The sequence below is a fragment of the Xenopus laevis genome, chromosome 6S, assembly GCF_017654675.1.
Source record: "Xenopus laevis strain J_2021 chromosome 6S, Xenopus_laevis_v10.1, whole genome shotgun sequence".
NCBI classification, from domain to species: domain Eukaryota; kingdom Metazoa; phylum Chordata; class Amphibia; order Anura; family Pipidae; genus Xenopus; species Xenopus laevis.
Window position 1 is genome coordinate 118,232,936 of NC_054382.1, and position 21,665 is coordinate 118,254,600.

The 21,665-nt window shown below is 40.6% G+C and overlaps 1 protein-coding gene across 32 annotated transcripts in view; it reads left to right on the top strand.

The window, feature by feature from the left end:
• The window catches only part of LOC108719750 (regulating synaptic membrane exocytosis protein 2), a 358,076-nt gene that overhangs the window by 23,300 nt on the left and 313,111 nt on the right, over positions 1 to 21,665 (top strand). For 23 of the 32 annotated variants that reach the window (XM_041567991.1, XM_041567957.1, XM_041567969.1 and 20 more), the window contains exons 2-3: positions 13,730 to 13,762; positions 15,282 to 15,368. The exons of the other annotated variants lie outside the window; for them this stretch is intronic. In XM_041567991.1, the coding sequence (XP_041423925.1) occupies positions 13,730 to 13,762; positions 15,282 to 15,368 (120 nt within the window). The remainder of the gene's footprint in view (positions 1 to 13,729; positions 13,763 to 15,281; positions 15,369 to 21,665) is intronic. 32 annotated transcript variants of the gene reach the window in all.

The following is a 21,665-nucleotide window of genomic DNA, read 5'->3' on the forward strand; positions in this document are numbered from 1 at the left end:
TTGGAGGGTAATATAGCCAAGCTGTTTGTTGACAGTGTCTTGAGATCTACTGATCACCAGCTAAAAGTCTACTGGTAGATCCCGATCTACCGTTTGGGCACCCCTGCTCTGAATCAAATCCGTGCATGGTCACTCGGGTAATTTGGACTGTAGCAACCAGATCGCTGAATTTTAAAACTGTAGAGCTGCTGAATAAAAAGCTAAATAACTCAAAAAACACAAATAAAAAAAAATTGAAAACCAATAACAAAGTGAAAGGTGAGCAACTCTTTTAAAGGAAAAGTTCAGTGTAAAGGTAAAAACTGGGTAAATACACAGATTGTGCAAAATAAAAAATGTTTCTAATATAGTTAACCAAAAATGTAGAGTGGAGTGACTGGATGTCTAACATAATAGCCAGAACACTACTTCCTGCTTTTCAGCTCTTTAACTCTGAGTTAACTCTGAGGGGGCCACATGGGACATAACTGTTCAGTGAGTTTGCAAATGATCCTCAGCATTCAGCTCAGATTCAAAAGCAACAGGTATGGCCCATGTGCCCCCCTTCAAGTCACTGATTGGTTACTGCCTGGTCACCAATCGGTGGAAACCAAGATAGCTGAAAAGCAGGAAATAGTAATTTAATCAATGTATATGAAGTAGGTACACCGAGTTTAAGTGTCATGTGGTAAGAGAGACTGTAGGAAGGAGGTCCCTGTCCTGTAGACCTCGCCAAATGAGCGTATCTCTTCCCGGTATGGGAAGATATCGGGCTGCAACGATCATGGGCCATCACAACGAGCAGAATCATATCGAGGACCTCATCATTGCACAGATGCGGTCCTCGATCGATCGGGGAAGCCCGTGGGGGGGCCCATATAAAACAATCACATGTTGATGCTAAATGGACTATACAGTAATATCCTTAGATGGAATAATATCAGATAACTCCCATGCAGCCGCTGTGCTTTATTTATAGTTGTGATCTTTTTGTCTTTTCCTGTATTTTGTTCCCCCTTTCTTTCTGCAAATTAATAGGCTGCCATTTACATAGTTACATAGTTACATAGTTACATAGTTACATAGTTAAATTGGGTTGAAAAAGACAAAGTCCATCAAGTTCAACCCCTCCAAATGAAAACCCAGCATCCATACACACACCCATCCCTACTTTTAATTAAATTCTATATACCCATATCTATACTAACTATAGAGCTTAGTATCACAATAGCCTTTGATATTATGTCTGTCCAAAATATCATCCAAGTCATTCTTATAGTCATTAACTGAATCAGCATCACAACATCAGCCGGCAGTGCATTCCACAACCTCACTGTCCTGACTGTGAAGAACCCCCTACGTTGCTTCAAATGAAAGTTCTTTTCTTCTAGTCTAAAGGGGAGGCCTCTGGTACGGTGATCCACTTTATGGGTAAAAAGGTCCCCTGCTATTTGTCTATAATGTCCTCTAATGTACTTGTAAAGTGTAATCATGTCCCCTCGCAAGCGCCTTTTTTCCAGAGAAAACAACCCCAACCTTGACAGTTTACCCTCATAATTTAAGTCTTCCATCCCCCTAACCAATTTAGTTGCACTGGAGTCCAAAACTGCACTGCATACTCCAGATGAGGCCTTACCAGGGACCTATAAAGAGGCATAATTATGTTTTCATCCCTTGAGTTAATGCCCTTTTTTATGCAGGACAGAACTTTATTTGCTTTAGTAGCCACAGAATGACACTGCCCAGAATTAGACAACGTGTTATCTACAAAGACCCCTAAATCCTTCTCATTTAAGGAAACTCCCAACACACTGACATTTAGTGTATAACTTGCATTTATATTATATTTGCCAAAGTGCATAACCTGCATTTATCAACATTGAATCTCATTTTCCAGTTTGCTGCCCAGTTTTCCAGTTTAGACAAATCACTGTGCAAAGTGGCAGCATCCTGCATGGAACCTATAGTTCTGCACAATTTAGTATCATCTGCAAAAATAGAAACAGTACTTTCAATGGCCACCTCCAGGTCATTAATAAACAAGTTGAAAAGCAAGGGAGCTAGTACAGAGCCCTGCGGTACTCCACTAACAACACTGGTCCAATTAGAAAATGTTCTATTTACCACCACTCTTTGTAGTCAGTCTTTTAGCCAGTTCTCTATCCAGGTACAAATACTATGTTCCAGGCCAACATTCCTTAATTTAACCAATAACCTTTTGTGTGGCACTGTATCAAATGCTTTAGCAAAGTCTAAGTAAATCACATCCACTGCCATCCCAGAATCGAGGTCTCTACTTACCTTCTCATAAAAAGAAATTAAGTTAGTCTGGCAAGATCTATTACGCATAAAACCATGCTGGCACAAACTCATAGTATTATGATTTGCTATGAAGTCCAGTATCTTATCCTTTATTAACCCTTCGAAAAGCTTTCCTACCACTGACGTCAGACTAACTGGCCTATAGTTTTGAGGCTGAGAACAGGATCCCTTTTTTGAATAGAGGCACCACATTAGCAATTTGCCAGTCTCTCGGCATTATGCCAGAGCTCAATGAATCCTGAAAAATTAAGTAAAGAGGTTTGGCAATCACAGAGCTAAGCTCGCTAATTACCCTGGGATGAATACCATCTGGCCCTGGACCTTTGTTAATCTTAACATGTTCTAGTCTCTTTTGAATTTCTTCATGTGTGAACCATGCATCATTAGTTGTATTACTAGAATTGGGACTGTTAAGAAGGAAACCTTCACTTACCGGTTCCTCATTTGTGTAGACAGATGAAAAATATGAGTTCAGAATCTGCGCTTTTATTTTGTTTTCATCAACCAGCTGACCACCCTCTGATAGTAAGGGTCCCACCCCTTCCTGCTTCATTTTTTTACTATTAAGATATTTAAAAAATAATTTTGGATTTTTTTTACTGCTAGCTGCAATATCCTTTTCTATAGCAATTTTAGCTTGCCTTATAGCTTCCTTGCATGATTTATTGGCCTCCTTGTACCTTATAAATGTTTCGGCTGTACCAGCTAACTTGAAAGCCTTAAAAGCACGTCTTTTCTTACCCACCTCAACACCAACGCTTCTATTGAACCAAAAAGGTTTTGCTTTGCAACGACGTTCCTTGCTTACAAGTGGAATATACTGACAAGTATATTTATTAAGCAGCATTTTAAAGACTTCCCATTTTTGTTCTGTGTTTAACCCTGTGAAAAGCATTTCCCACTTAATATGTTGCAGAGATGCCCTTATACTGTCAAAGTTTGCACGTCTGAAATTTAGTGTTTTAGTTACTCCCTTATAGAATTGCTTCTGCAACAGAATCTCAAAGGAGACCATGTTATGATCACTATTCCCTAAATGCTTATCACTCTTGCACAATTAGTAGCCAGTAATCCAGGCTCAGTAGGATGCAAGCTTTTGTGCTCCTGAAATGCTTCCCTGTTGGATCTACCATCCCCTGGTGTCGCTTCCCCTCTTGTGCTGCTTGGGAGCTGTGTGTGTGTGTTGCTTTCTAGATTATTTATCTTCATTTTTTGATTGGTAATTAACTGACAAGATTAATTAGAGTCTACCAAGTACACTGATATCTTTGGGGATAGAAAGCTACATATTCAAATATTCTGTTAAATGGTTCTTAGAACACCAGGTCTAGTAGTTTTTATCAGCTGAAAAAGAACCAGAAAATACTACCTGCTGATTCATTGCTTTGGGTTACTAGAGCTGGTGCAAACTTTGCCATTCTACTAGATTACCCATTGGGAGAGTTGTATGGACCAATGCCCACAGCTGCAATTGGGAAAATATGTTTGTTCATGTTGGGATTTCTGACTCCAAGTCAATGGGGCACTGATCCAGAGAGTACAGCCAAAATCCCTTCCATACAGCATAGATAGGATTCTGCTTCCAGAAAGGAAATAAATGTGGAGCAACAGTAAATAGAGTTCCCCATCCAAGCAGCAAACATGGCAATAATTGTGTAAGAAACATTACCCTGGTGGTCTAGTGGCCGACGGTGACGCCTGCCGTGTTCATCCTTCTCCTTCTGTGCTGGTCTCCCCAATGGCGTGTGTGGCGTGTACTTTCAGGTTTTACACAGCGGTGTAATGTGATCATTGTGCAAGGATGCAAAATTCTAAGTATTTAAAGGGGCTTTGAATGAAAACTCATGGCCCGTTGTTAGGTTCTACTTGCTAGTTTCATGTGTGCTATTCTTAGTAAATCCTATTTGATTATACTGTTATTGACCCTGCCTGCCTGCTGACTATTCTGAAATCTCCAATCTGACCCTTGCCTGTCTGCTGACTATTCTGCATTCTCCAATCCTGATCCTAGCCTGTCTGACCATTCCTTGAACTCTGGCTGCACCAATCCGGTCTGTCAAACTATTCTCACTGCTTGCTCTGGCCTGGCCAGCCTGATCATGTTTGTCTGTTTGGCCTGGCTTCCATCTAGTATCCTTGGTAAAACGATTGGGCCCCTATGCTCATCCTGAACCCTTGCTTGGCTCCTCTCTTATTAAGACCTGGCGGCACCCAATTAGCGCAGGGCTCCTCCCGAAGTGAAAGGCGGCTGTTTTAGGCAGAAGCAAGAGCCGAGACAAGGGAGCCTAGCACTGGTTTTCGATTTAGGGTGCCGAACTTGACAAATTGTTACAAGAATAAACTTTCCAAAATAACTCTACTTTACACAATATTTCAAGTAAACACTTTAAGGGTCTTCACTAATGCAGCTTCAAGGATAGTCAGGCTGAAATGTATGCAAATGTTGCACCATTCGTTAAAGGAGAACTAAACTCTGAAAATGAATTTGGCTGGAATTGCCATACTTTATATACTGAACTTATTGCACCAGCCTAAAGGTTCATCATCTCTATAATAGTAAGGATCCAGGACTATAAACTTGTGCACAAGAGTTTCCCATCTTGGATATTGTTAGGAGTGTCACTGACATTGTGCCCTGAGCAGCTGTTGAGAAGTAAGGTTTAGGGGTCGTCGCTAATTATAAAACAGAAAATCAGGTTCACTTGTCATAGGAGCTGATGCTACAGGGCTGATGACTATTTGCAGTGGTATCAGAGTTGCCATATACTAATAATTTGAATTATTCACTTATCAGACTTGTAGTGCAACATTTATATTATGTATTCAGTATATTGTGCATTCATCCCTAAGTTCAGTAAGTGAAATTAGGGGGTTACTTGGGACATCTTTGGGGGACAGTTCTTTACTGCTAAAGAGCCTTGGGCTGATATAGAAGACCAAAACATAATATACAACATTTCTGTAGTTTTTTTTCTTAGCTTTAGTTCTCTTTTAAAGGAAGAAACTCCCACCTTGCTCCTGAGTGTTGAATCGTGATCGAGTGAATCTAATGCTGCTTTGGGAGATGCCGCCCCCTGAATGTGGCAGTGACCCCAGGGTACCTATAGCTGGCTGCATTAACAGCTGCAGAAGAATTTAAAAAAAGTTAGGCACAGTCCAGTGTATTTGTACGCAGTTGCATTTTCTTTATAACCTACTGGGTGCAATTGTGGTGGGCACACTGAAGACTTCATTTTGGATACAAACATGATAATTTGTGTCCAAAAAATTGCACTGTGCACTTTTTTCACAAATCGCCCTTTTTGTGTTTGAATGACAATATCCAAGCTTTAGTCTTTTTATTTTTGGATGTGGAAGGTCCGACTTGATTTGCTCTGTTGTTCGTGTCGTCCATGTAACGGCAACTATAAAATTGTAGCCTCAAAGAATGATAATAATTTGGTTGCACTGGGTCAGTGACCCCGTCCCCATTTGAAAGAGCTGAAAATAGGCAGAAGAAGGGATATCAATCAAAAACTATAAAAAAAAAAAGGGCAGTTGATTTTTTTTAAAGGAACAGTAGCATCAAAAATATTACACTGCACTGGTAAAACTGATGTGTTTCAGAAACACTACTATTGTTTATATAAACAAGCTGCTGTGTAGCCATGGGGGCAGCCATTCAAAGGAGAAAAGGCTCAGGTTACACAGCAGATAAGCTCTGTAGAACATAATGGTGTTATCTGTTATCTACTATTTAACCTGTGCCTGTTTTCAATTTCCACCATTGCTCCACAGCAGCTTGTTTATATGAACTATAGTCGTGTTTCTGAAGCAAATACATCAGTTTTACAAGTGCAGGGCAACACTACATGATATTTTCAATACTTTAAAACACTTTTATTTTTTGGTGTTACTGATCCTTTAAAAATATTGCATTTTACAACATTCTGAAAGTTAACTTTTAAAGTACCAGTAGCCGGGGTAGTTTTGATCTTTCTGGCATTTTAAGCATCTTTGGGCTCAATCACTTACCCTGCAAGCCCCATGGCACACTTTAACCCCTTCGCAGAGTTATGTAAACCAGCACATTGTGATGCAGGTGAGGTGCCAGCGGTGCCCAAGGGGTTAAAAATGTGCTTGATAAAAAAGGAAATCTGTGAGCGACGGCTGCAATTAGACATGAGTGCATCTAGCGGTAATTAGTTGAGAACAGGAACCTAGAAATGCCGCTTGCCAGTTTCGCTTTGTGAGTTGAATAGCCCAAATCTGTGAATGAGATCCTCCTAATAAGCCATTCACTGGGTCTCTTTTTGGTGGCATGAAAAAAAACAACAAATCTGATATTGCGCGTTGCCTCATCCGCCGTTCTTATAAATATCGCAGCATTCTGCCTAGGAAACAATTAGACATAATCTGTACAATATAACAAGCAACGTGAGGGGCAGCTTTTAAAGGAACATAATATCCTATTTATAAAGGGTTCAATAAGTCTGTTAAATAGATTAGACACGAGTGCTCATTTACAAACCCAAGTGCAAGTGTGGTATCGGGTTTGCTTTGCCATGTTTTTTTTTTTTTTAACCCTTAATTCCAGCGTCATCACAGCCCGTAGAAGGGACCCTGAAATTACCACCAGCTTGAAGGTGGCGATAACTTATGAGGCTTCAATTTTATCGTTCATTTTTTTTTTTTAAAACATATACACAGTAAAGTTTGTTTCCGTTATGCAACTAGGGTTGCCACCCGGCTGGTATTTTACCGGCTTAGCCAGTAAAACACCTGCCGGGGCCGGTATTACAAATTTACCAGCAATTTAGCTGCCGGTAAATTTGTAATACCCTTAAAAAGACCCCTCGGGCCGCCCCCAATCCCCTGTAAACTTAGCTTGTCCTTTGGTTTTTGTCCTGGCCGCGCCGTGGCCCGCCCCTTTGCATCACAACCCCGCCCCCTTTGAAGTCACACACACACCTTTTTGTACCCGCCCCCCACCAGCCGGAAAATTTTTTGCAAAAGGTGGCAACCCTATATACAACAGTTGTTCAACAATATATACTAACATTTTAAACTTACAGCTCAAGATTAAAGGACCAGTAGCAGCAAAAAATTTTTAAAAAAATTTGTTTGTATGCTACGAAAAAAAGACGCCAACACATATTAAACTTTAAAGTCTCCAAGTATTTATTAAGAAATAAATTACCTAAACTCCGCTTGCGCTCTTCTTCAAAAAAGGCGATCCATCGTGCGGCACACAATTTCTCCTCCCTGCCTTCCTTATAGGAGATAGCCAGGGAGGAGAAATCGAGCAATGCACGATGGATCGTCATCCTGTCTCTGTTTCTGAAGAGGAGCGCAAGTGGAGTTTTGGTAATTATTTCTTAATAAAGACTTAGAGATTTTAAAGTTTAATATGTGTTGGCGTCTTTTTTTCATAGCATACTAACTAATTATTTTAGAAAATGTTGCTGTTACTGGTCCATTAAGTATAGGACCCTGTGAAGGATTTTGTGGGGTTATAGCCAACAATCTATTTATTTGATGACTCCTGGGGGGTGCAAAATCCTGCCGTTCTTGTTCCTGTTGCCAGGTGTCAAGGTATTGGGATTACTCCATGATATGTGGGTGTTCTCTAAAAGTTTGCAGCAAACAAGCTGGGGAGAGAGGTCGGGGCAGTGACGGCCGGGTCACGGAGGAAGGAGAGCAACATTAGGGAGCATGTCTTGGCCGACGGGGCCCACAAGAGCCGGGGCACAACGAGTTTTTTTTCCTGGTACCCCTCCGGCCCAGTCCGACCCTGTATCCAGGTGTTAAAGAATTTTGTAGTGTTTTATTCTTTTCTGGTAATTGCTTCCAACCAATCCATATGAAATAGGTGGTGTATTTTTTGTTTAACTAATAGTATAGATGGAGGTTCAAGAGTTAACCATTGTTGTAGTATCTTTTTCGGGCTACTAGTCTACCGACCATTTTTTTCAGATTCTGATAGCTGTGTATATTTTGTGCTGCCGCTAAATAATGCCCGTTCTATTTGCATTTGAGTGGATTTTCCGGTCATCCGCTCGCCATATAAGGTTACCTCCTGCCAAAAGGTTTGTGATATTGAACATGACCAAAGGTTATGTATGAAGTCTTTATTTTTTATTTCGAGTTTTTATCATACCTCACAACATTTTGGAAATAAAAAGAGGAAAAAATTTTTTTTTTGACCACGCCCATTTTTGTGTTGCCACTTCCCCTAATTACCATGTTCATTTTACACAATTTGGCAGGTTATGAAAGTTTGAACATATTTCTGTGTTTATTTTCAGTTATTACAGTTTTGCTAATGAAGATGAATTGCCCTTTAGGGTAAGGGCACACGCTGCTATTTCGGGAGATTAGTCGCCTAATTAGTCCCGATTAGTCGACTAGAATCTTGATCACTGTCGTGATGGCACTCGGAGCGCTTCTTTTCCGAAGTCGTCTCACGAGGAAACTTCGGGCGACTTTGGAAAGCCGAAACGATCCAACTGCCGTCCCTCAGGTGAGTTACATTCTAGCCAGTGGGAAGGCAGTTCAGGGAGATTAGTCGCCCGAAATAACAGCGTGTACCCTGGCTCTTAAGCTGTGAGTCTAACTTTTCCCAAGGGACCTCCTTATCTAAATTGTTACAATTACTTATTTGCTTATCTAAACATTGTAACAAAGTATCTTATTTGCACCGGGAAGGAATTAAATTAAAAGCCAATTAAGTTAGAAACTTTGTTTCTTTTTCTGGCTGTTCAGTGCAGAGAAAGTCAGGATTTTTCAGTACAAACGTGGCATTGCGGGTTGAGCTTTTAAAAGCGGGACTGTCCCGCTGAGAACAAAACAGTTGGGAGGTATGTTTTAATTGCTTATCTTTTTTTTCTATTGATCTTCCAGCTGCTGATTGGTTGTTAGGGTAATCAAGCCCTAGCAACCAGATAGCAGATGGAACTCCAAACCAGATAACTGCCAATAAAAAGTGATTTTTTTTCAAGAACCATAAAAAGGAAGACTAATCACAAATGGTTTTAGAATCCTGTTGTTTCCATCAACCTAAAAGTTAATATTAAAGCGGAAGAGCCGATCATGACAATAACTCATAGTGACCATGTGGGACAGACTGGGTGTTCGGTGCCCACCAGGGTTTGGTGCCTCAGGGGCCCCCCACACATACCCGACGGGGAGTCTGTCTTGGTCGGTGGGGCCCACAAGGACCAAAGCCTCCCGGGTTTTCTCCAAATATCCCACCGGCCCAGTCTGACCCTGGCTGATTGATGTTGCACCTGCAAAGCCGGCCCATTTGTTGCAGACCAGACTGTGTCTTTTCAGTGAAGAGATACCATCTATACAGATATACAGTATTAAATCTTTAGGCTATTTGAAATCTCAGTCCAGGCCTGGATATGTTAATGGAAACACCAAATAAAGTGATAGCAGTTCATTACACAGATACCTGGGCTGGATTACCAGAGATTTCATGGGATATCATTATCAGTAGAGCTAAATTTGGCCGCACCAGATTACGACAATCAATTCCTCCTTTCACTTCACTGCCTTTATATTTATAGTATCAGCGAGGAGCTAATTTAGGCAGCCAGGCATTTACATGCTGAGTGGGGGGGGCACCTCTTTACACCCCTTTCTTACACCCTTTCTTATCTTTGTCCTGGGAAGAAGAAGACAATATCCCTGCTTGGGAAAGGCACAGGAACAATAAAAGGCAAAAGCTCTAATGATTTGCAGCAAACAAATTAATTAATTATTTTTTTGCCAGAATGCTACTTTTTAGTATTTAGCACTTATGAATTCATTCCATATGGATACCTCCCAACTGTCCCGTTTTTCACAGGACAGTCCCGATTTTGACAGCTCAACTCGCAGTCCCGGATTGTTTCTGAAATGTCCCAACTTTCTCTTTGATCTCCTGCACTGAACAGCCAGAAAAAGATGCAAAATTTCTAACTTAATTGGCTTTTGGCAGATAACCCAGAATACACACTTACTTTTGTAACAATTTAAGATAAGCAAGTCTCATGGGAGAACTTAGACTCACAGCTTAAAGGGTAATTCGCCTTCATTAGTCACTGTAATAACACATAAAAATCACAGAAATGTATTTAAACTTTTAAAATTTCAAATTTTGTGAAATAAACATGGTAATTAGGGGGTGTAGCCACAAAAATGGCAAAATGTTTTCAAATTATCATCTATTTCCAAAATGTTGGGAGGCATGCATACGGCACCTTCATTTTACTGCTCCTCCACGTTCTTTACTAAAGTTTTGTCCTATAAGACAAGTCACTAACTGGCAAGACTGGACCATTTTAGAGACAAGCAGCAGCTAACTGCAGAACAATGTATTTTTTCAAGTGTGCCTAATGGATAATGAGTGCTCCCTCCTGGTATAGTGTCTGATTTGCTCAAAGAATGACCCAGTGGTAGGGTTGTTGCTGAACTAGATGCATACCTCCCAATGTCCCGTTTTTAGAGGGACAGTCCCTCTTATGACAGCTCAACCTGCAGTCCCTCGTTTGTACTGGAAAGTCCCGTTTTTCTCTGCACTGAACAGCCAGAAAAAGAAACAAATTTTCTAACTTAATTGGCTTTTGGCAGAGAGCCCAGAACAGCACAGCAGCAGATAAGATTCTTTTGTAACAATTTTCGAGATAAGCAAATAAGTAACAATATAAGATAACAGGTCCCTTGGGAAAATTCAGACTCACAGCTTAAGGTCAATTCACCTTCATTAGCAAAACTGTAATAACTGGAAAAAAAACCACAGAAATATGGTCAAACTTTCATAACCTGACAAATCTTGTAAAACTAACATGATCATTAGAGGGTGTGGCCACAAAAATGGGCGTAGTCCATTTTTTTGTCCCTCTTTTTATTTCCAAAATGTTGGGAGGTATGTAGATGAGAGTGGGTTGGGATAGGCTACAGAATTACAGGTCTTGGGATGGGGTTAGCAGTTGTGATCACTTCCTTCACCCACATGGGAACTGTATACCCCCAAAACAAATGCAATGCTCTTCTTAGCACTTTTGCAATTGTTTTATTGCTTTCAAGATATTAGCAGTTAGTACACTGCCATTATATTGACTTTAAAACCACAGCACCACCTTCTGTTCATTTCACACCAGTGGATATAGTCGGATGAAAATTAATTTTGCAAGCAAAAGGTTTGTGGTTGTCTTGCTTAGAGAATTAAGTTAATGGGCAGAAAACAGTCATCTGATGTTTCTCTGGTCAGTGCTAAGCACAGGCAGGCCCAGATTTGTGACAAGGCCACAAAGGCCCAGGCCTAGGGCGGCAAAAATTTAGGGGTGGCAAAAATTTAAGGGCGGCATTCTGCCCAGCCGCTTCCCTGGAAAGCACTTTGGACTCAAAGCCCCCACAGTGCTCCGGTGATTGAAAATGTGCTCGCTCGCGCATTGCGCAGCCAGCACTAGGGCCATATAGCGCCGGCATTAGCAGGGGGCATGCGCCATACTGCCGAACGTTCAGATTACCCCCGATATAGCCATGCTCGTTAATGGCATATCGGGGAAAGATCCGCTTGTTTGGCGATGTCGCCAAACGAGCGTATCTTTGCGTCTATGGCCACCTTAACTTGCATGTCTGAATGACTCAGAAGCTTGGGGAGCTATGTGATGAATACAGTGCTGCCATACAGAGGAAACACTGTATTCAGTCCAATACCAGTCTTGGGTGTAAATGTAAATCTTCAGGTGGAAACATGAATTTTGTTTTATTGAAAGACTAGTTTGCAATAGGTCCTTTTATCTTGAATATTGATTGCCCTAAAGTTCCCATCAGCTTGGTTCTGGGCCTGCCCACTTCAAAGTTGTTTATATATAGACACAAAGGGGGAAATTCACAAAAGTGGTGATATTGAGACAAAATAAAAGTGGAGATAAAAATGTCGGATTTTCCACCAAATTCACAAACCTCTATCTCCACTTTTGTGAATTTGTCTTTTAAACAGACAGTTTTCATATTTTGCCTTTTGCAGGACATTTTAAAGAAATGTTTTAACTTTAACTTTAACTCTTACTGCACCTGTCAGTTAAATTGGAGTTTTTTTGGGGAGGGGGTTTATTATACATCATTTTTTTCCGGATAACCTGGATTTTCTAAATCTGCCTACATGTTTGTGTAATTCCACTTCTGTAACAAGATATAAGGGTCTAAATACAAGAAATGATATTTCGCATAATATAGTGTCTAATTGCTGCTAAAACTAAAAATAGGGTTGGGAGGCTTTACTTTTCCTTTAGATAATATATTCACTCCAATTGCTAATATTGCCTCATTCATTAAGCTAAAACTGGTAAACTAATGAGACTTTTACACCTATAGGGTTAGATACAAACGTGTGCCGTGACTATAAAATGCTAATCCCTATTAATATGTTAATAATTCCCCAATGGGGCACCTACAAGAGGTGGGAAATGAAGATTCAGATACGGAATTGATCAGACACGGGGAAATGTTGATTAAAATGTTGTTTAAAAGACAAATTCATAAAAGTGTCTGTAAAATGTCTTTCTTTCACTAAAAAATGAAAAGTGGCGGTTGAGTTGGAATTTAGGCGGATTTCTGTTTGTGAATATGGAGAAAGTATTTTACACCAGTTTACCACCACTTTTACTCCAAAAATGGGCTCTCTCCTCTTTTGTGAATTCCCCCAAAGAGTAAAGTGTTTTTTTTTTTTTTAAATGGGTTTTCTTGGGTCTCACCAGCCAGTGAAATGAACCTGCAAGCAAATAAAGCTCCCACTGTCCAATGTAAAATAATATATTTTAATAGTGATGCTTTAAAGGGCATGTAAAGTCTAAAATAGAATAAGGCTAGAAATGTTGTATTTTGTATACCAAATATAAACATGAACTTACTGCACCACAAGTCTAATCAAACAAATAATTTATGCTTTCAAAGTTGGCTACAGGGGGTCACCATCTTGTAACTTTGTTAAACATCTTTGCAAGACTAAGACTGTGCACATGCTCAGTGTGGTCTGGGCTGCTTAGGGATCGTCATAAACAAAGCTGCTTGAGTTCTGCATGGCTGGGAAGTAAGGCGGGGGCTCCCCCTGCTGTTCATAAGTATGATTGTTTCCCTGCTCAGCAGTTAGGGACCATCTGACAATTCCTATCCACAGCAGTAAATGAAGGGAGAATTTCACTGCATACAGTCAGGTTTCTTATAAAAACTGTATATGTAACTGTGTCTGTATATTATTTGATAGCATTGTCAGTTAGTATAGGGTATGCATGCCCCCCTGAACGGAAAGTATTGGGAGTAAGAGCGCTAGAGGGTGGGAAGTGGGTGCGCTCTGAGAGGGCGTCTCTTTCTTGTGCTAACGTTCCTTGTCCTGCTGTAGAAACTGTTTGTGTTTTCCGTATGTATTGCACTCAGCTGTGCAAACTTATCTTTTTAGGGTCAAAGAAGAACAAAAAGCCCAGCCGGCACAGTAAGTAAATGATCTTTGCGGTGCACTAGGCTTGATTTTTTGTTTTGTATTTGCTGTGTTCTGCTTCCTGCAACTCTGATGGTCTTAGGTCAGAGATCTCCAGGTTGTGACTATCCAGATACGGTTGATCTACAACTCCTTGTATAGGACAAAGAGAGCGGCTAATGGACTATTCAGCAAGAGGTGGGTAAGGGGATGCTTGGAGCTGATGCAGAGGCTGTGCATGCTTAGGGGCATGCTGGGAGTTGTAGTCCAGTGCTGGAGAGTCACCGACTGAAGATCCCTGGTTTTAGGTGATGTTAATATGTTATAGGCTGCATCTAGTGTGTCATCTGCTTTCTGATTGGCTTGTAAGACAGCTGCATGCAGCTTCTTACTTCATCCACGTTAGCTGGATGTAGTCTTCTCCTGCGTGATTGTGGGCCAAGTAAAAGGGAACCTATAGCTAAACTCGGGTGCCCTGACATGATAGAGCATTTGTAACATTCTTAAACCACACAAGCATTACATTCCTTGATATGTATTTTAGTAGGTGAGAGACATCAGCATTTACCTTTCCTCTAACCATGCCCCAATGATCTCATACTGTACCACTAACCCTTGGGCACAATGCTGGCTAATGGTATAATAAAGCAATAGGAGGTCAACGGTAGTGATAACAATTGCTGGAGACAGTACTAGCTAGACTCAAGGCCGTAAGCCAGTAACATAGAAGCTACGGGAAACAAGACAGCTGGAAACTATTTACATGATCAGATCCTAATGTTTCATATTTATAAGGAAGCATTTACAAAATAAAGATGTAGGGGCTCTTTACATATTTAAAGGTCTGTCATGGGTTCTCTTCTGTTATCCAGATCTGCTCAGCAGAAATCTAAAGGAACAATATCTAGGGAATTGGTTGTCTTTTTAGGGAGCAATCTTGTGGGGTGTTTACTGTAAAATATTAGTAAAACGGGTTCACTCCCCAAAATGATACCATGAACCCAAAATGAGGCCCAACAGTAGCTCATTACAACATGGCAAATATGGCAGCATTGCTGAATCAGCCATAGTTTCAAGCATATCTAGGGCATTAAAGATATTCACCCCAAATTTTGCTTTAATGGACCTCCAATATGGCAGAATGTAGACAAACAAATAAGCCTTCAACCTTAGTCTGTCCCTGACTGGCTATGGCCTTTGAACCAAGGCAGTGACCCCCCCCCCCAAAGAGTGCCAGCTCTAAAGATTGGGAAGCACTGGGTTTGGATAACAGAATAACTCTATATTTAACATGTTGTATTTGTGAATGTTCTCAAACGATCTTTCATGCAGAAGCAACTTGTAATTTAGCTATAGCTTTGATGGTTAAACGTTGCACTTCTTACATCCTTTCCTGGCTTACTGTTGCCGCTGCCATCCCCATTGGCTACTAGCTTTTCTGCCTGTCCATAGCAATTGGCTAAGATGGCATGTGGGCCAGTGGCCATCTCTCTCCATTGTTCTACAGTCACGCATTATGTGCTTATTCAAACAGGTGGTTTCCCTTTAGTGGGATCACTGAGCTGGTTAATAACGTTCTTCAGCCACAGCCAAAAGAGCAAAATGAAAAGGAGCCGGAGATGTAAGTAAACTGCTTTGTGTAGACTCCATACACCCTTTAGCATTTAGGCATACTACCTGTTAGTATGTATAAAATGCTTGTCCTTATCTTATCCTGTATTTTTTGCTCCTTTTATTTTGAATTCACAGGACTGAAGTATCAACACAGAGGGGGGACTTTTTTTCTAAGGTAGCAAAACATGGGCAGGTGTTGGTCATTCTTGACTGATCAGGCCAAAGGATTTCCTTGATCTTAGACTACATTCAGTATTCCCTCTAATTTATTTTAGGCCATGCAGGACTGTCATCAGTTTAGACATTGTTTATAATTATTATTATTATTATTAATGACAACATATGTTTTTTTGTGTGCCACCATAGCCACCTGGGCGCCGTAGCCAGACCATGCCCTTGATTTGCCGTGGCCATGCCCCGTCACGCCTAAAGCACACCTATGACTTGTGCAAACTACACCCAGTTTGTGGATCACATGCCCTGCCCCCTTTGCTGTCCACAAAACGGACCTTTGCACTAGATCCCTTTATTCACTACTCATGGTCACCCTTGGGTCAGGTGTACAAAAGCTTTATGTGCAGAGAGGTAGGTTTGCCTATTAAATTATATTTTTCCCACTCAAGTTTTTGTGTTGCTGGTCACACATTTACAGCATTAGCCATGGCTGCTTTCCAGACTGGGCTGCACATTCCCATTATGTGATGCGATCATTGACCCCTGGTCAGACTGTTGTATCAGCCCAATTACATCCATCCCTTGGGGCACACAGATCAAATGTTTGCTTCTTTGCTGACCTCCTTGTACAAATGGACTTCCCCATGTATAACTAGGCTCTTTAGGACCTTTAAATACAAATTATTTGCTGTAAATTAAATGTTATATTCTTTTATTATTATTGTTAATAAGATTATTATTATTTATCCATCAGAACCCCACTCCATTAAAAAACTTGAACATTTAAGGATTGAACATGTATATGCCCCCCAATACCGTTACCACAACTATACCACTTCCAGGAAAATAAAAGCCATTTGCTAAGTGGCCAATCGGCTGCTGGACTTTAAATGTGATTGACTGCATTGGTTAATAAGACCTGCTGTAAACGTTGTAAAATTTACTACATTACCTCATTTTTAAGAAAATGTTTCCATTGATTTAAGCGTGTCCGGTTCTGAACTGTTATTTAACATCTGCAGGAATATAGATATGGGATAATATACTGCCTAATGGGAATTGTAAGGATATTAAATAATTTCTAAAGAATTCATTGAGCAAAAGTTGCAAAGCCTATAGATGACCTATGCCTTTTATTATAGGAGAGGTAGAATTGTAATACAGGGGTACTTCCCCTTTGTATTCATTTTATAAGCACCTGTCTGTCTGTGCTCTGCAGTCCTGAACTAGGTACAGAATGCAGTGCTGATGGCCAGAAGGAAGCCCTGTCCTTACTACCTGCCACCCCTAGATGCTACCGAATTTGCATGTCTAATTAACACACAACATAGTGCCTCCACCTACGTACTGTGTTTTACGTACTATGAGATTAATCGACTTTTATATTAAAAAAAGCACAAGTCACAGAAGGGCCCTGGATCTTGTGCCAGATCATTTTTGAGCGTGTTACTCCAATGCAGTGTGAAAAAGCCATAGTAGAAGTAGGTGGCTACAAGTGAGGACCAGGTGGAAGAATATTAAGCATAAACCTGACCTATCTCTTGTTTGGATCAATCTACAAAGTTTTTGCGCCCTAAGGCATGCAAATATCCTCCACCTGTGTCCTAACTTTTATGCCATTTACTACAGGTCGCAAGAGAGTTCTGTACCTATGTCCATTAGTGCCATGCTCTACACCTAGTTTCGAATTTCCAGTACTTGCTCTAGATCCCGAGATCTATATCTACGATCTTAGTCTAAGTAAATGACCTCTATAGTCCTCTAATGGCCCTGCCAATCAATTTAACTTCCAGAAGTAAGACTTTCTGCTACCCAACCTAAATAATGACTTTAGGCCAACTTAAAGGGCATGTAAAGGCAAAAAAATAAAATCCCATTTTTACTTTCTTTAATGAAAAAGAAACCTATCTCCAATATACTTTAATTAAAAAATGTGTACCCTTTTTATAAGAAACCTGACTGTATTCAGTGAAATTCTCCCTTCATTTACTGCTGTGGATAGGAATTGTCAGATGGTCCCTAACTGCTGAGCAGGGAAACAATCATACTTATGAACAGCAGGGGGAGCCCCCGCCTTACTTCCCAGCCATGCAGAACTCAAGCAGCTTTGTTTATGACGATCCCTAAGCAGCCCAGACCACACTGAGCATGTGCACAGTCTTAGTCTTGCAAAGATGTATAACAAAGTTACAAGATGGTGACCCCCTGTAGCCAACTTTGAAAGCATAAATTATTTGTTTGATAAGGCTTGTGGTGCAGTAAGTTCATGTTTATATTTAGTATACAAAATACAGCATTCCTAGCCTTATTCTATTTTAGACTTTACATGGCCTTTAACCATGGTATAGTCACTAATAAAACAAACATCAGTTGCTTTAATATATATCTTAATGTCAGTACTGGATATAATATGCAATGTCCCGACCGTTGTCCTGAAGAAATGGTTAGATTGATAGCGGATCTGTTTAGAAGGCCAATATATCAGTAGTATTCTATGTTTCTAGACAGTAAAGTAGAAATCAAGAAGGAACAAGATAAATATAGAACAGTAATTTCAAAGAAGTTCTTCAGCGATAGTCAGTGTATTTGTGTATCATAGCAGTGTCTCAGCATATGGCTTTGCCAGATTGCTGTGAAGCCGTAAGAAGAGAAGACGCTGCTGGAAGCACATTGGTGCTATAGATTATGGACTAAAAAAAAAGGAACGGTGTGGCGTGGCCACTGTTCTCATGTTGGGATTTATTAAGAGCTTTCAGCATCTGTTAGTGTCAGCATAGGTAGGCCTGCTCTGGACCTAACAAAGTGCTCAATGAAAGAGACATCTGTTTTCAACAACCTTTAAATAAGAAAAGGCTTAGGGATAATAGAATCTTGTTACATGTTGTACTATCTAGATAGGCCCCCAACTGAATATTCACAGCCTGCAAATGATACATAGAAGCGGCGGCTAAGTCTTGCTAAATATATCCTTCTTCTTTGTGCTGCCCAGTGTCCTATAGTGCAGAGGCAAATACACACACAAAAGAGAAAGGGCTAGCTTTTCATTGATATTTTATAGCTCTCTTATGGTTTCATGTTTGATTTGTTTATATTGAGTGTATGTGTGTGGGTGCCCAATGCCGCATATTGTTTGTGTTAAGGAACATGTAAGGCCTTTCAGTCATAGCCTATGAGTTTGAGTTTGATCTAAATTGGCAATAGAATAAAATTAGGATACAGCCATTTTTAGAAGACACATGGCCCAGTTTTTTGCAGTGATCTTTAAACCTCCCTAGGGGTCATTTACAACCTCCTGGCCAGTGTACAAAGTGCAAAAAAAGGGGAGCAATGCTACTGCAGAGAAGAGTCCCTTGAACCCCACAGTTCACTTGGGTTCCAGGGAAACGTAAATGAGTCCTTATGTGTTCAATGACAAGACTTCAGTTCCAGAACTTGCCCAACCCTGAAGGAATAGGTAGAGTCAAACATTGTCCAGCTTAGCCATCCACATTTCAACCCAAATTGACCCTCGGGCATATGATTGAATGGGTTGTTCACCTTCTGTCCAACTGAGGGGGTTTTCCACCCATCCCACCTGATATCTAAACAAACCTCTGATATCCAATTGGCCAGTTTTGGCCAAATTAGCAGCTCATGATTTTCTGTGAGTGGCAATTTAAAGTCTTTATGTACGAACAATTACAAATTGTGTCTACTTCTGCTCCTGGCACCTAGCACCAATATGCCGGTTCAGCCTGCTTTGATGAATGACGTGCTATGTGTGGAAACAACGAAGAACTGGAATTAGCACTTGACTTTATGTGCCGTTACTCTTAGGGTTCCACAGGTTTGTTTTCTTAAGACATGAAAACAAACCTGCTATGTATTTATTTTTCATAGAAGAAGCTGCAGTTGCATTTGCACATTTTTCACCCTTACATTACATATTTGCAACATTTTAGGGTTGAAGGCAAATTCCAACAGCGGCAAAATGGCGTTTCCTGGGTATTGATCCCCATGCGCTGCACGTCACCGGCAGAGAAACAGAAAGTAATCAGTGTCACACGTCTAATCGGCACAAAATCAATGTGTCTTCAGCTCCTATCATCTCTGCTGTTAGATTGTGTTATTGTAAAAGTGGGCAATACTTGTTATTCCATACTTGGTGCTACCGTATAATCAATATGTGCACATACCAGGGGTAAACGTAATAATGGAAACACCAAGAACATGTCTCAATATCCATCAACCAATAGTAAAATGGACCACAAATCTATGTTGGCTGTCAAGTTTGAGTGTTTCTAGCTGGTCCTTTCTAGCTGCATCTAGAAGGAAAGTCCTTTGTGTTCTTATAGGTGAATGGAAGGCACAGAAGGGATTTGATATAGGTTTTAATGCAAAATCAAGGATCATAGCTTGATTGCATATCTCCTACTTGACCATATTATTGCTGTACTCTAACTGACTCAATAGTGAACCTTTAGTCTAATGGCACATGTGGCAGTTTCTCCACTGGCAAAAAATACTCTAATGCATATTCGGGCAGAATTCTGCCTGTTTCTATAATGCCAAGGGATTCCCACTGTAGTTAGTAACAGGTGGCACATATGGGTTGACTGCGTGGAGAAAACATAATAGGGCTCATTTATCAAAACTGTACAAATTTGCCCATGGGCAGTTACCCATAGCAACCAATCAGTGATTAGCTTTTTAAAGCTAGCTGCAAGTAGAAAAATTGTAATTGCGCACTACGAGAGTTACTCATGTGCTAGTTTGCCCAGTGTTGATAAATGCCCCCAATAAGTCTAATGTATAAACGGGTTATTGACACTATTCATCAGGCACTTGTGTCCCAATGTGCTGTGTGACAGTAATTCCAAGGTCCCCTCTGAGTGTCAATCGTGTAGAAGACTTTTGCCCATACAATCACACTCTGAAGCTATTTAGGTGCCAAGCCTGCAAACCTTTTAGCTGCAACTTTTACCCAATTGTGGCAAGAAGGCCAGTTGATGCATCAAATGCAATTGTGGCAAATGCATGGCTGCATGGACGTTGGAAACATGGATAAAAAAAGCTGCATTCTGGGTGGAAAACATTATACTATATTGCTGGGCCAAGTTACCATGGAGAACACTGAAAGCAACCCCTGATTGATGAATCCCATCATTCCAGTCCTAATACTGACTATCCTCATCCTAAGGTGCCACCATTTCTCTCGCCCAGGGCCCAAACTAGTGGTAGGACAGAAGAGGAACGTGCGGAGCAGCTCCATCACCACCATTATGCCCCGGACATTTTCCTCTTCTACAAACCTAGTTCCGGACCTGGTGTGCCTTTATGTAAGGGTAGTGTAGAGCAAGTTCTTCAATGAATGTAAGTACAGCATAGAAGGTAACGTTAGTACAGAAAGTTTTTGGTGTTCCATTAAGTGTTGACAATATAAATCATTCTCAGCTGCGCCGGTGACATTCACCCTATTGTTTGTGTGTTCCTTTGATCTTTCCCAGCTATTGTAATATATAGTATGGCACAGTTTCAAGACAGACACCTAAAAATAGCTTCCTCCCGAGCTGGCTGTTAAGTACATCAAAATATGATTACACTTAGGAAGAACCTCACTACAAGAGATAATGTTTCTGCCAAGTCGATCCAATTACTTTCATTGCATGAACCATCAAAGTACAACATATGTGCGTGACAAATATATATATATACAATGTTATGACGGAGATGAAATATTTGAAAGCTGAGAAACAGAATGTGTTGCCTGAATAAATGGGATTTTAGTGTAAAGTTTAGAGCAAAGGTTAAAAACAGGTCTGTGGCGCCAATTGGGTGTCTTTCTTAGAAATTAAACACCCCCTGACATCCCTGTTTTGAGATTAGGGTAACTTCAGCCCGCATGGCGTGCAACATTCATGAAGGGTTTACATTATTAAGGAACAAGGATCCTTTTACTGTGCCGTTGGGGCAATGGTGCTACCGCATGGGTTTCCTTTTTGTTGAGGAAGAATATGGTCCAAAATATTAAGGGTCCAGTGTCATTTAAAATACTGACTGTCTATTCAACAGTATACCCACTGCAATTTCCCACAAGGTAATTCGTGTCAAAGCCCTTGTTAGAAGCTGGCGGCACAGACTGGCACCTAGG